General features: G+C 43.1%; 1 protein-coding gene across 1 annotated transcript in view; it reads right to left on the bottom strand.

The window, feature by feature from the left end:
* The window catches only part of MAPKAPK3 (mitogen-activated protein kinase-activated protein kinase 3), a 52,971-nt gene that overhangs the window by 14,380 nt on the left and 22,253 nt on the right, over positions 1-16,338 (bottom strand). Inside the window, exon 2 of the mRNA XM_009278498.2 lies at positions 825-964. Within this exon, the coding sequence (XP_009276773.1) occupies positions 825-964 (140 nt within the window). The remainder of the gene's footprint in view (positions 1-824; positions 965-16,338) is intronic.

Genomic DNA, 16,338 nt, shown 5'->3' with positions numbered 1-16,338 from the left:
ACCCCACACCTTACATGAGCAGAAAAGATCAAATTAACACCTGACTGTGCATCAATATAATCGCACAAAACCATGGCAGGAACAGATTAGAAGATATTACAGGCCTCCTATGCCAATGCTTCCTAAACATCACACTCATTTGAATCAATGCACAAAGCCATTCTGATACGGAATAAACAGAAAACAAAACAAGACCAAGAAGTTCTGATGCTTTCAGTTTAATGTACCCTGTCACAAGGAACATGACACACACAGCTGGGAAGTCAGATACACTGGCACTAGGAGGCTGACAGTAATCTTCTTTTATGTAAGGGTTGGAGATGAAGAAAAAAGAAAGAAGGAAGCAAAAATACTGAAAAGAATTATTAATTTGTCCCCAGTGAAGACAACAATAACTGTGGTATTACAGGTTAAGGAGAGAATAGGAAAAGTTAGAGTCAAAATAGTAGCAAAAAGGATCATGTCAGATCATAAAATTTACATCTCAAGTTGGAAGCCAATCACAATCAAAGTGCATCATATTTGTAGAGATGTATCTTTCAAGATTGTATTAATCAGTCAATGGTTTAACGAGGACAATTGTCATGGAGTACAAGGAAAACTTATTTTCTGGTTAAGGTTCCTCATTCTTCCATCATACAAGATGGCTGGAGCAGCTATACATTTCCCTGCCAATTCCATAAAGACAACAAAAGGTTTGCTGTGCAACTAAAATCGTGCTGCTGAGAAAGCTCACCTAACTCTCATCTAACTCAACACATTCTCCCACTCTATCCACCCCCTCAAAGAGCAGTGCTTGGTGGGGGGCTGCTGCTGGTCCATACCATTCCATGACAATGAGGAGGCATCTCTTTCCATGATGTATATTCTCATAAACATCCAGGACATGGACAATGTGGGGACACCCTGATGCTCGCCAATGATATTCTACTTCCTGACGGGCTTTTGGGTTGTCATACAGGAGCTGTAAAGAAACAGGAGAGAGCAATGTCAGTGAGCCAGCATCATTCTGCTTTAAATTGGCACCTACATGCATTTGAGCTCAAAGATGATGGCAAAGGCTACTCTTAGCACTTTCTCCAGCCAAAGGATGCCAATCCATCGCAAGACTTTCACCGTCTCTGGGCTGTCCAACTTCCTAGATTGAAGAATACAGAAACAGCTGGTTCCTTGGAACTGGAAGGACCTTGAGTGGCAGTGAGGAGAGATTTTGAATCTGAGATGGAGACAGACCTATTTCACCCACCTCCGGATGGGAAACAGCAATTTTTTTCCTACTTGTTTACAGTACTTGCAAACAGAGGAGAATCCCTCTGCTAAGGACAATAACCCTCCCACCTGCCCCCCAGCTGCTGGGAGAAGAGACTTTTAGGTGCAATTAAAAAGTTAAAGTTCAGTGAGATTTAAAACAATAAAGGACTTTCACACTGACCCTGAATGTGCTTCTTAAACACTACACAAACTTCTGACCCCATCAGGGTCAGAAAGGAACCTTTGACTATCTAGATGCTTGAACTTCTTTCTCTGTCACATGCAAGGCCAGTTTGTTTTAGAGGTGCTAATCTCGAGAAGGAAGGTAAGAGCTCATCTTTCCCGATCCTGCAACCTCGTACACAAGAAATGTGTCCCTTCCCATTTGAAGAACTGCTCTGTATCAGACTCTGCAACTGAGCTTTTGTGCAACAGGGGCACATTGCTGAATCATGCCTTTTCTTCTCTGCCTCATCTCTCTAGACACCACAAACACTTTGTGACAGAGACTGTCTCTTTACTGCACATTTATACAGTTCCTACACAATACGGCTGTGATCTGAATTTGATACTTTATGCCCTGTAGTAATATTCATTGTAATGATGGAGCAGCAACAAAACGGATGCTATATAAAGCATCGTCAAATGCATTGAAACAGAATAAAAAACAAGCAAAGAGCAACCACCTCTGATCTATTCGCCTTAGAAAAGGACTACAACAACTGTGGGGGAACTGTTTTCAAACAGGCAAACAAAAACTACCATTGCTGCCCTATTAGGCCTTAGCCTGAAGCTCTTCTCACTCATGTTTGCTATCAGATCCCAGTCAAAACACAACTGCATGATAATTACTGAAAACAAGTATTAACATGTAACCTGTCATTAGGGACCTATGAATCAGCTCAGGAAAATGAGATTGCTTTTCCATCCAATTGCCAAGCTAAGGCACAAATGGTGTCACAGGCACCTCTCAATATAGGGAAACGCATGATTTAAAGGTCACAGGAAGGAAGTTGCAAATTCTGGTTTCTTTATTGACTCCAATACAGACAATTTGCATCACTGGAAAAAAAAGCTTACACTTCTTTGCTGCTTCAACATCCCTTTCAGCAAAGCAGACACAATAACATGGCAGGAAAGGCCTGTAACACTTTATGAAATGCTGGGGAAGCGCTCGGGAACCACTGGACAGAAGGTAAGAGGCTTCTCTTCTTTTCCAGGCTGGTAACGGGAAAAGGGTGACAAGTACTCCTTTGCCAAGTGCACATTTTTGTCTTTTTGTGAAGCACAGAGAGGTTGCAGGAGGGGACAAGCGGCCTCAGAAGGGCTGCTGGCTCCTTAGCTGTAATGGGCAGCGAGCCTCACCACTGTGACTGCCCTCCAGGCTCCCTCAGCTCTGCTCCAAAGGCTCCAGCGTGACACCAGATTTTCAGCGGTGCAAGGAGCTGAAGAAGCTTTCTTGCCAAGTTCAATGCCCTTGCAGCCAACCTACTTCTTCCACAGCTGTCATTCTGCACCCAGAGCACACCCTTTTGAGATCACTAACTATCCGCCTCTTCCTTCCTGCTCCAGCCTGGCTACGGCCTGATTTCCAACACAAATAACTTCCTAAAGAAAGAGATGGCTCCAATTTGGACAAAAAGCCTATTAGCGAGTCCAAGTGCAGTTGCTTTACTTCTTTCAGCCATCAGCCCATTCAGCGGCTTTTCCTTCACAGCCACTGTGTTCTAGCTCAGTAGGACTGTCTATCAGCATTTTCCCCTCTGCCCTTCTGAGTTTGGGCTGTTGCCTAGAGGTCTCTTTAAAGTTCATTAAATTACGTGTGCAACAAAGCCCAAACACCCTCAGGACTAACCAGGCCATTTAGAAAAGCATTACAGGGTTTACTGCTTGGCTATTACTGGATTAATGCCACTTCTGAGCAGGACACTTCAAAAACCTTCTCACCTATCCTGTGCTACTAATTAGACATAACCATTCTCTTTACTAACGTTAACTGCACTATAATCTGTGTATCTTATGCTTGCACAGTGTGCAGAGATGTTGTTTTTCATGTTTGTACCAAGTGCTTATGAAAATTGTTTCACAGAATTGAATTCTCACTCTCTGAAGAGCTTTTACAAGGCATTTTGATACACAAAGGATGCTGCAGTTTCTTTTCTCCACATCTACAAGCAAGTTTCATATACTCCTTAGTGCCAAGCTTGAATGTACTCACTTCAAGATGACACCTGGAGAAGCAGAGAAAAGGAAATGCAAAAATAAAGAGCAGACACACATAGCAAGCAACATCTGAAACATCAACCAACTGTTAACCTTTGGATTTCTCCTTCTGAGCCTTAAAAATAAATTAAATCTTTTCCTTATGTCTAAAACTGGAAGTCATAACTATACCTTTTAAGACATCTTAGAGACGCAGACACCTGTAAAATGAAAGCCAGGCAGGGTTGAAAGGTGACTATTTAGAAACAGACTGAAATTCTAGCCGTATGGTTAAATTTAACAAACTTGCAAAAAACATAAATGGACATTCTGCCATCTTCCTGAGCCTGGAGAGAGACTGTGCTTCTATTGCTGCAATAGCTTTGATAAGACTATGACCAGGTTCCCCTGACATTCTACAAAAGTGCAGAGGTAGTTGTGAACAAACCCAGAGTTTCAGGTTAAGTTTTCCAGCACTGCTGGTTCATGCTGGTTTGAGGAAAGAGCCGCTTTGTCAAACTGTATCAGCTCAAGGAGCCCCCAGTCATCCCCCTAGAGTTCCCACACAGTTCAGCTGAGTCACAGCTTGTCATGATGGGCTGTGGGCAGGATCATGAACCAACCTAACCTCAAAACAAGACAAACCTAAGAAACATGCCCCATCTCCCCATTTTTCTTGAAGCCAGATCAGTGATCCAATGTACAATGCACAGCCGCCTTTGCATAACAGCAAGGGGATGCCCATGCATGCGGTCAGGCACCACAGTTTGGAACAAGAGCTGCACAGTAGAAAACTGTATTTTTGCTGGAGCTCAGCATTACCAAACCGCTGCCTAAAAGAAGCAGATGAAGCAAGTATTAGCAGTTATTCACAGAAGATCACCAAAAACAGAGGTGATGGAAGGCAAGAAAGTACAAGAGCTGTAGAGCCCTCACCCCTAGTGATTCACACAACTCTTCTCGATACCTGAAAAAGCTGGAGAGGGAAGGGAGCTGTGCCAGGGGGTGTGCTCTGCCTGTTTCAGAGAAACAGCAGGGCAGATGCCAGCACACACTCCAGGATGCCCTGCTAATTCAGGGTCTGGCGGTGGAGGGAGGCCTGAACTCTAAATTCTGGGGTAATGGCCTAACTCAGGTTAGCAAGCTCCTGCAAAACAAAACAGACTCTAAACTGCAGCTTGGAAGGCCAGCTTTGTGAAGTTTCTTCCTGTGCAGAATTTCTTGATAGAAAAAAAATGGAGACTAAAAAGTGACACAGTATCTTCTAATTGCTTTTCTATCGATTCAGTGTTTTGTAAGCAAGGGAGGATAGCAGGAACCCTCATACCTTAATGGTCTGATCTATACAGGAAATAGCCTTCTAAGGACTCCAGGGAGTGGCAAGTATTTTCTGGACTCTGAAATTGTAACAGAGAGAGAAAATATTCATGTGCACAGGTATGAAACAGGCTGAGGACAGGAAGCAATGACTTCTTTGTGACTTTCTCTTTAGTGCGCACTAGCAGATTACACAGATTACTATTACACCTGCTATCTGTTCCCTACATAGGGGATTAAGACCCCCACATACGCTTTTTTATTTATTTTAAACTTCAGCAATTCCTCCTAGTTCCAAACAGTTGTGGTGCTTGGATTAGACCTGTTACAGGCTCAGTTCTCATCTACTGCACGTGCCACATTAAAGCAGCATCTGACACTGCAAGCATCTTTTATTTACTTGCACCAATTCCAGAATCTGAACTCTCCTTCAGTAGACAACCAGTTTTTGTAATCTCTATGCTCTTTTCCTCACAGAAAGGCTTCCCATTATTAAAACAGAAATGGGACCAGCAGAAACTTTCAGTCCCAGGGGTCCTCAACATGTAATACTGATATATAGGCACTTATGTATAGCTTTGTTTATTTTTCTAGCTGGGGAAAAAAAAGTCTCTGCTCAGGCATAAGTGGGTAAATGTCTAGCTTCTTTTGCTTTCTTTGCTCTTTGCATGTAGCTGTTACAAAAATGCTGAATCCTACAAATAAGCCTTGGAATCTAAATTCATGCTGATGCACAGAAACTAACACCATTTGCTGCAGAGCAGCTCTTCCAGTCATTCGTTATTCAAGAGGGGTTGATGGCAAAAGGAGGCTTGGATAATGTTTCTTTCATCTCTTCCCTCCCCTATGCTACAAAAAGAAGAGGGGGGGGGGAAGAAAAAAAGAGCTATCACTATGGCTTTGGACACTTTGTCTTTTATTACATCCTGATTATTTGCACTACATCTATTAATTCAATGTTAACAAGCTTTATCTGTTTCCAGATCTCTTCATAAGGGATAAAGCCATCCTTTGTGTTAGAATGCTAAAGGAATTGAAATTATCGAGGTTTTCTCCTTCACGCATCAGCATTGCCAGTCAGTCAAGCTGCAGCAAGAAGCATGTGTCTTTTTGCAATGGCAGCCCAGCAAGCAGGGAAATCCACAAATGCAAATCTCAAAGAAAGCATTGAATTTTTTTTCTCAAAATAAAAAATAGGACACATTTCTGCTCAAATTATTTAGTACTGAAGCATCAGTCTATAGACAAGGGATAAAACCAGGGTAGGCACAGGTGGGTCGTCACTAAATCTTTCACTTCTCTGCTTTTATCTCAAATCCAGCTTAGGCTATTAGAAATTAAATCTGCTTGGAGGCTTCATTGAAACAAACTGTCATCCCGATTCCTGCAGAGCATTCCAAGCTGCTGCCGCAGTTGGCATTAACTGGCATCTCCATCAGTGCTCAGGTAGACAGCCAGTCCCAGAGGTGGGCTTTTCCAAGTTAATAAAGCACAGTCAAGTAGCACGATTTTCCAGCACTCCTGCCTGTGGTATCTAATCCTTTCACTCAACCTACTGAGTATCAGGGTTTTACTGTCCGCACTGAGGGACTCTTCCCTCCAGTCTTCCAGTCTCTGCTCTGCTTATCTTTTGAAATGGCAAACGCTACAACAGATCTTTGGTATCTTGCCAGCATAAGTGAGAATGAAGAGGACTCAGAGAGGACTGCTTGCATGTGGTGTCAGAGTCACACTCTGAAACCAATTTCCTGCTGACACGCAAAGCTTCAAATTTCTTAAGCACGCATTTTAAGGGGAAAACAGGAGGAAAGAATAGAATGGACAAACTTAAAAAGAACAGGTTAACAGAGAGATGTGCTCTTTTGTAAGAGTTTGCGCACTGGACATACAGCAAATCCGCTGAAGAATTCAGCTCTCCAAGCACTCCTGCTTCTCCATCCCCAGAGAGCACACACCACAAATACTATTTTGCTCCAAGCCTCTCTCCTGCAGTGAATCAACTAGGTCTCTCAAAAATAACTTTGGTGTGGTTCTGAATTTTATTTATTGTAGCAGTATGCAAATCACCACCAGGCACTGAATATGATTCTACAAACTGGAGTAAATAAATAAGACATACCACTACTAATTCTCTAATTACACATGCACCTAGCCATTCACTCTGCAAAGGTCAACTGTCTTTGTTCATAAATGTTAGTGGAGATCTGGCAAATACAACTGAAATGGCAAAGCAGTGGGCCAGTTTCACATCTTAAAAGGTATCCCCTTGCACACGTGACGTTAGCATAAAAGGCAGGCACAAAAACAAGCAAAAATGCCCATGAAGAAAAGCTACTGTCCTGATAAATACTCTGATAATATTACATGAATCTATTTGAACTGCAGTGCCAAAAGTACGCAACTGTATATTCAGTACTATGGGGTATATATAGATTTAAATAAAAAACATGCTATGCATTTTGCTACATCCATAAGACTACTTTGTATTTTAATACTGCGCTTGCTCTGCTGTGTGGATGGAAAAATAATTCTTACTGGCACCTTAACATTCCTGTTATACTCAGTTGTGACAGGCTACAAACCAGCTACATGCAGCTTCTATTTTATTCAAAATACTGCAACTGTATTTTAAGAGAAAAATAAATTGCCAACAGCTACTAACATGCTGTTACCAGACAAGAACATCCTCAAATGCTTGTTTATACAAGAAGGCCTAGAGATTATCTCCTCTCTCTGCCTTCTCCTTATGACAACTTCTACCACAAAACACTGCCGTTTAGCCAGCACTGACAACTGCATTCAATATCTGCAGTCAATATTCAGCATCTGGGGAGACCTGCTGCAAAGCCTTTCTGAAACCCAGACACACTACAAAACATCCTTTCTTTCCTCGATTCTTTAATATGCATATTATGACCATCTGAGATGAAACAAAATTGGTAAGTGCTCTGGAGGTCTGTCCACCCTTCGTTTTAAAACCTCCCTTTCTCCGGGGATAGGTGGAAATGCAGGACGAATAGGCAAGCCACAGGATTTGTGTTCACATTCTTTTGATGTCTGATCTTTGGTCTGTAGGACCTTGATATGGCTTTCCTCCGTGCTGAGATGCTCTTCACCACCAAAACCATTGCCTCCTTCCTTGCAGCAGGATTTTGACTGTAGTGCCCGCACACACACAGCACAGGACACCCAGCAGTTGCAGCACCTAAAACGCAGGATGTTCAGCCTGATGTGCCAACATTGCTCTCCCTATAGTGTACTCAGGTTATCAGCATAATGCCAAATTTTCCAAAATCTTGTATGGCATAAATACCTACAATAAACTGGGATTGTGATTAAAATAAAATAATCTGTAGCCCTACCACTATTTTTACTCTTCCTAAATTTCTGAGTTGAGGAAAAGGAAATCTAAACTCCCAGCTGAAAATTACTTTATAGTTTCACTCTAGTGCCTGATATGAGGTTTGCTTTTGAAAGGGAAAAGAAAAAAAAGAGGGAAAAAACCCTTAACAAAAACTTCCCTCCTGCCAGCTATGAGTTCATAAATTCTGATAACAAGGATTCAGGTGACTTGGCTTCAGTAATTCATGTATCTATCTCAGTCCTTGGCTGGTCAAAAAATAATAGGGCTTGCTTGTGAAACTTTGCCGTTTAAGAAAATTCCAGCAGTACAAAATGCCGTGGCACCTCCTCAGATCATGAGGCTCAAACTTTCCCTCTGCTTTGACTTTAGCTACTCATAGAACACTAAAACAAATTCACGACTATAATCTTGATCTTCTAGGTCTCTAACACCTTTATATGCTTGAATCAAGGCATCTAAAAGACCACTTAAAACTTTGAGACATACACTATGGCCAACAGTTTTGCTACCCTGTCATAGTGAAATTTCCTACAATGAGGATACATCTTGCCTGTACAGGAGTCAGACCTGTCTTAGGGGCCAATCTGAGACTGAGACACAGATTTCCACAAGAACTACAGCCATCACAAAAAACCTCTTCCATTTGTTTTTTTAAGTGCCAGTTGTATTTTCTTACCTTTGCCTTTCTCCTGTGCAATGACTGTAATGCAGCAATACCTCCAAAAAACATACTAGCGCTTTTCATGGTCATGAAATGGGATGGAATGTGTGTCTGCCAGGACGTGACCCTCTCACATGCTTCCCAATATTGACAGCCACAGTTGCTAAATTCCATTTTAACCACCCCTAACGCCCCCTCTCAATAATATGACATTTTTGTTATATATATATATATATATATATAGTCTTACACTTTTGAATTTCTTTAAAAAAAAAAACACACGAAAACCCCCAACAACATACCTAGTTACTCTAGTAGTAATAGTCATTGCACTCTACACACATTTTCCACATGAAGAAATGGAAAGAGCAAACATCACAGATGTTTTTCAGCGTGCTTAATGCTCATTTCAGTGCTAAATGCCATGAAACCCACCTGTATAGCTGTGTGGGACAGCAGGACAATGATACCAAGATTAGTGAGGCATGGCACACCTTTGTTGGAACAGGATGTGGCAGAAGGCACAGACCAGAAAAAAGTAGTGAGAAGATCTAAGTCTGATGTTCTCTTTCCTAGTCTTCATGCTAATAAGCAGTATCAAAATTAACACAGAAGTGATAATACTGAACAAGGTAGAAGCACAAATTAGCAACATGTTTAATCTCATTAACCACAGATAACAGTAGCTCCAAGAAAAACCCGTGCTGCCCCCCAGCTTTTCTCTCTATTTCTTGCATGTGTGACTACAGTCATGAAGATTAAATCACTCAAGAACTCCCAAGAAGGATTTGGCATCCTTCCCCAATACACAGAGGCTCTTCAGGGTGCATGCTGGATTTCATACGGCAGGCACTTCCCACGCATCTGTCTTTTCACTCTGCTCTGCACTCCAGCCCCACTTTTCAACAGTTAATACCTTAATGAGCTTCCCCCAGCAACTGCAGCTATATTGTCCTCTACGGCCCCACCATTTGGTAGCAGAATTCAGAATTAAGATAGTGTCCTCTCATACCACTGCCCACACGCCTAAACCCCCTTTTAGCTGACTTCCCCTTCCCTTCCACATGAATTTAAGATTGCCATCCATACATGCAAAGTTTGGCAATATGCCACCCCAGGCCAGTTCTCTCTCATATATTGCTGTTTTTCCTCTTCTTTCACATTTCCTTTCTCTACACCTACATTTGTGCTTTCTGTCACATAACCTATGAGGCCAAGCAGTCTCTCTCTCTTCTGTTGCACCATCTATCTCAAGTATTACTAAATCATCCAAACACAAGAACCCAGAAATAAACAAAGGAGTCTCAAATCTTCATTCTCCTATTCCACAGGGCTCATCTACTTCTTTTAAGCATTACCTGAAGGGGAGACTTGCTAAATCCCAGACGTACGTGGCACTGACAGCAACTGTGCCTCATGTCCCTCACAGAAGAGAGGCTGAGATTTCACCCAGTTCTTGGGAATCTAACTGGAGTGACTCTGGCCAACATAACATCAAATACTCACTCCTGAAAGCTGTCACCTGTGGGAACTTGACTTGTCTTCAAAAATAAAACACAGCCCTAAAATCTTCAACAAGGACATCTGTAAGATTTCTCTAGAGCTTCAAATCACTGCTATGTTTTCACACTCACGTTTGTGCAAGCTCTGCTGTTGGCATTTTCAAGCAAAGATCTGTATCTATTTCTAAGTCACAACTCTGTAGATAGCTCAGTGGTTGATGGTTTAAAGGTCCATCAGGCATGAAGATCCCTGGAACTGCTTATTGTGTACAGCAAAGATATGACAGAGAATGGTGTGACTATGAACGGAAACAAAACCATGCAGCATTCAGCAGAGGCTAGAAATGCAAAGGAAGCCATTAAGAGAAAGAGGAAAGTAAATTGCTCTCCCAAGACTTCTTGTGCTTATTTTGTCTGAATATATATTCTAAAGCCAAGTAAACTATTACATAGGAAAGGAAAGAAAAGAAATAAACTGGGGGAAGGGGGAATTCAACAGATGGAGTCAACATAAGCAAGTGACAGTGCAGTAAAACTGTTATTTATGTTGCAATTCCCATTGATTAATTTTGCTCTGTGCACTAGCTTAGCCACCCAGGGTTACAGTTCTGCTTCACCAGAACGGCATCAGAATCCAGCAATCAAAAACATTACTTTTCTCCCGAGCCCCAGAGCACACTCCTAGAGCAGCTAATGCATTACAGCACTCACTACTTGATTAAGTGCTCTTTAATATCCAGAACACTGGAAAACACACACTTTCTAGAACACAACTGGGAGCTGCCAGTTCATACACAGCCTAACAGTCCTTCCCAGTTCCTTTCAGAAACCTTCAAGAAACACCATGCAAGCTGCCTTTAAGGAAGATCCCCTCATCACATAAATGCCCCATCCTTCTAATCTAAAACCATCCTGAGCCACAGCTCCCCTTCTTCATCCAAACCTCTTCAGTTATTTGCCCAGCCCATCCAGACTCCCACCCTGCCTGGTCGAGCACCAAACCTCTGGAGGCTCTCCTTCAACAGCCGAGAACTTCTGCTAGCCCCTGACAAGTCATTGTTCCCAGCTACTCTGTGCAACCAGACCTTATTTCCCCTAAGCTCCAGAGGGTATGGAACATCCTTCCATTTTGCTGCCCACTTGATTTCAGTTTTTAGCCACCTAGCCTCCCTCTAAAGATTTTCCCTATACCAGGGAAAATATGCTGTGGAGTGAGAGGTGGGAGCAGAGGGCTCCCTCCCCAACATCCATGTTTCATTACTTTGACAGATGTTAGAAAGAACTGCTTCACATTCCCTGCAACCAGATGACAGAAAGCAGTCAGACACCACAAAGGTAGAACAGAGCAGCTTAAATGGAAGGGTGGTTTTTTTTTGCCAAAATCAAGAGCATTTCCTTCATATTCCTGAATAGATTTCCTCTCCGCTTCTGCGTTGTGTTGTGTTGGCTGCCTCATGACTACACATGCAAAAGGAAGAGGAGGAGGATCCCAAGAATATTTGGAAGTCTAATGTTTTGATGTCTCAGCTAAAGCGGCACCATGCTGAGGACTGCACAGGGGTCAGAAAAATAAGATGTATCAAAAGCACTGCTGAACAAAAATCATTCCAGAAATTTCAATCCTCTTCATCTTTCCAAGCTGAAATATATACATCCATTTCCCTCTTGTAAGATGCTGTCCTTTCCCCCCCTCTCCCTGCAGCAGTATCTGCTTGTGGTACACTGCAACGTTGGCTCATTTCCACAAGTCAGTGTGCCTGAAGGAGAAGTCTCGGCTTGAGGAAGGGGGAGGAGGGAGTGAGAAAGCTGGGGCAATGGAGAAAAGGGACTCGAAGATCTTTCTGGCCTAAAGTCACCTGCCCAATTCCAACTAACATCAGTAGTGTGGAAGCAGCTGCCCCACGAAAGTGTTAATGACTTCTGAGGTGATGATTTCACAGAAGCAATGTGCCATCCAGTATCATTCTCCTAGATGTAACACATCAGGGAATCAGGAAAACATAACCCACACTAAAGCCATGTTAACAGAGAAACAGATTGTCTGAGCTGTGCAGCTCAGTAAGTCTCTCTGGTCTCTCAACAGAGCTGATTCAACACTTCACAGCAGGCAGTGGCAAGGGGAGAAGGCACTCAGCCATGATGCTCTTCCCATCAGTCGGGAAGACAGATTCCCAAGTGGAGACAGGAAGGGTAAGGGAAATTTGCAGATTTTGAACATCATGCAGCACTCCGTAAGACCTGGATGATACCTGCTTAATATGCAGGATTTTGTCCAAGACCTGTCAGGTGGTGGTAATTTCAACTTTCATGGGTTAATCCATCTCCTATCACCAAAAATGCTTGTGTATTTATTTGTATATGGCCACATAACACTTTTCCAAGCAGTGGCCCCTTTGAAAACCTTTAGAAACCATCTCTTGGTTGTCTTCACCATTTGATAATCATGTGTCAAGGAGGGGGTTATCTGTCCAAATTCACAGGCACACTTGTGACCCTCCTACCCCCCATTAGTTACTAATGGAAGTTTTAAGGGCTGCTCACAACCAGCAAGAGACCAGCTCTGAAGAGCACCCCAGCATCCCTACCACCGCAAGCTTCCTGACTCTCATTGCTCTGTTTTGGGTGAGGGAGGAGAATCCCTGAAGGTCCGGTGAAAGAACATCAAGACAGTGATATATCGTTCTCATCATACAACAAGCTCAACCAGGTCAAATGTGATCACTTTCAAAACAATTCTTAATACTAAATGATGATACCAACTATTGCAGAATCTGGAGACATTTTTCAAACCTTAATGCGTTAAACCTTAAAGCTCCTGAAGTCTCGGTTTCTTCTTAGCAGTTGACTGTTCTAAACTAAGAAACTGTGATATTTTGAACATGGGAGGTGCTCTGCCAGAATTCATAATTATCCATCACTAACTGTATCTCCAACTGCAAGATCAGAACTATTTTAGTCAAAACTAAAAGTTTCCACATGAAAATATACAACAGATTGGTAGAAAAGCATTCTTAGGTCCTGGAAAGAACTGCCATTCAAAACCTCCAAGAGACCCTGCATTTACATATCAGATAACCAACAGCTGATTTGCCTATTAAGTCTGGGTGCAGAAATCCACTTTCCTTGGAAGAAGGATTTCCTTGCAGAAATCCAGATCCTCGCGCTGCCTGAATTAGATCAGGGTCTTCCAATGAGTCCTTACAGCTCTTACAGAGGACTCTTTGCTTGTCTGCAGTGTGCTATGTCTTCCAGTTTGCACTACCGAAACACAAGTTAGCAAAGTAGGGACATAGCCCTGAATTTCTCAGATCCCAGCTGAGTGGGAACCACTGTCTATTTTGGGTTGGGTATGGCTATTCTCATTTCTTATGAGGAGTTTTTAAAGTTCCTGGCTGTTTCTAAATGTGAAAAATACAAATTTTTGTATTCGATAAAGTTTTCATGCAGTCAAAATACCATTTCTTGTCCAGTTAAGGGAGGTATTTCTAAAAACAATTATCACAAAAGAAAGGAAAAGGTGAGCCTTAGCAAGAAAACCTCCTCGGGAGTACGTGCACTCATTACATGCAGCGTGAGGGGGATTCAGAAGAGAGCCCGAGAAAACAAGACAAGACCCCCTAAGACAAGTTTCATGAACGCTGGCAGAACTGGAGAGCTGCACACCAGGACTCTCACATCTGGGGGATACTGTGCAATAGCTGCACTTAGTTTCTAGAACATACACTGACATAGCAAGCACTACTGGAATAATATTATTTCATTTCCCAAAGGACTGTTACATAAATACCTATGCCTGTTTCGCTCGTTTATTCCTGTAAGCCTTAGGTGAAAAGACCACAAGACTTGAGACTTGGAATATGAAAGTGAAGCCTTTGCATAACTCTGCAACATGCTTACCAAGGCAATTTCTAACAAAGGGTGTTCCAGCCTCTGTATCAGAAAGAAAAATTCTCTTGCCTTTTGAGAAAGATGGAACAAGGCTTGACTGCAGAAACACAACTGAACTCTGGATGCTTACTCAAATGACTAAGCACATACTTCTTGTGACCCCAATTCTGGATACACCATAATAGCACCAAAAAAAAAAAAAAGGCAACCAACCTTATTGATAGATTCAGTACAGCTAAAGAGAGACCCATGCTCACCCACAAGTTACAAGTCTGATGAAACATTATAAAGCATACAGCTTCAGATTTGAATAAAGCAATTATTTAGGGAAGCTAAACTAAGCAAAAACCAATCCAAGAATATGCATCAAATGAAGTGAGCAACAGAGCTCACCATCCTCCTTTTCAGACACGCCTGGAAAGTTGAAATGGTGACATTTAGCCACAGCCCATAATCCCACCTCTTGGTCTGCCCAAAAAAGGCCTGACTGAAACTTTTAAAGCTGCACAGCCTACATGTCTTTGGAAGCTTGTAAATAAATGCTCCCCCCCTTTGAGCTCTGTTCCCCTTGACAACCCTGCAGGCCTTGGCCATGAATCCCCTCCTGTTTTGCAATAGAATCATAGAATCATTAAGGTTGGAAAAGACCTCTAAGATCATCGAGTCCAACCGTCGACCCAACACCACCATGCCCACTAAACCATGTCCCTAAGTGCCTCATCTACTCGTCTTTTAAATACCTCCAGGATGGGGACTCCACCACTTCCCTGGGCAGCCTGTTCCAATGTTTCACCACTCTTTCAGTAAAGACATTTTTCCTCACGTCCAATCTAAACCTCCCCTGGCGCAACTTGAGGCCATTTCCTCTCGTCCTATCGCTTGTTACTTGGAAGAAGAGACCAACACCCACCCCGCTACAACCTCCTTTCAGGTAGCTGTAGAGAGCGACGAGGTCTCCCCTCAGCCTCCTTTTCTCCAGGCTGAACAACCCCAGTTCCCTCAGCCGCTCCTCATCAGACTTGTTCTCCAGACCCCTCACCAGCCTCGTTGCCCTTCTCTGGACACGCTCCAGCACCTCGACGTCCTTCTTGTAGTGAGGGGCCCAAAACTGAACACAGTATTCGAGGTGCGGCCTCACCAGTGCCGAGTACAGGGGCACGATCACTTCCCTACTCCTGCTGGCCACACTATTTCTGATACAGGCCAGGATGCCATTGGCCTTCTTGGCCGCCTGGGCACACTGCTGGCTCATGTTCAGCCGGCTGTCGACCAGCACCCCCAGGTCCTTTTCCGCCAGGCAGCTTTCCAGCCCCTCTTCCCCAAGCCTGTAGCGCTGCATGGGGTTGTTGTGGCTGGAGTGCAGGACCTGGCACTTGGCCTTGTTGAACCTCATACAGTTGGCCTCGGCCCATCAATCCAGCCTGTCCAGGTCCCTCTGCAGAGCCTTCCTACACTCGAGCAGATCAACACTCCCGCCCAACTTGGTGTCGTCTGCAAACTGACTGAGGGTGCACTCGATCCCCTCATCCAGATCATTGATAAAGATATTGAACAAGACCAGCCCCAAAACTGAGCCCTGGGGAACACCGCTCGTGACTGGCCGCCAACTGGATTTAACCCCATTCACCACAACCCTCTGGGCCCGGCCGTCCAGCCAGTTTTTTACCCAGCGAAGAGTACACCTGTCTAAGCCGTGAGCCGCCAATACATGCAATACATGCAAAAGCTTTGTTCTCTCATAGATACAGCCACCCAGTTGTCTTACATACCCTGCAAAAGGTACAAAAACCAACAAATAACTGGCAGAAGCCAAAGAGGGAAAGATTTAAATCCCAGGATCCAGCAGTGCTCTCTAGCACTTCAAAGATGAACTTTAAAGGTTCCATTCTGCAAAGATACTATAAAAGATTACAGATTTATAGATTATAAATACTCCATAGTGTTGTAGATTTTTGCGATACTCCTCAGTCCAGATTTCATCTAGACCACATTTGTTAACATCATCTCCTTTGACTATGCAAACCTTCCAAAAAACATTTGTTGTTGCCTGTCCCAAAATTCAGGACACCCAGTCAATAGTCACACTCCTCCTCCTATCTTTGCTGATCTCCATGCTGTTAGCCTGTAAATATTGTTGCCATAGATTTCCTTAT

Source organism: Aptenodytes forsteri, unplaced genomic scaffold (assembly GCF_000699145.1).
Source record: "Aptenodytes forsteri isolate BGI_AS27 unplaced genomic scaffold, ASM69914v1 Scaffold578, whole genome shotgun sequence".
NCBI classification, from domain to species: domain Eukaryota; kingdom Metazoa; phylum Chordata; class Aves; order Sphenisciformes; family Spheniscidae; genus Aptenodytes; species Aptenodytes forsteri.
Note: the sequence above shows the minus strand (reverse complement) of the source record. Positions and strands in the feature narration are given on the sequence as shown.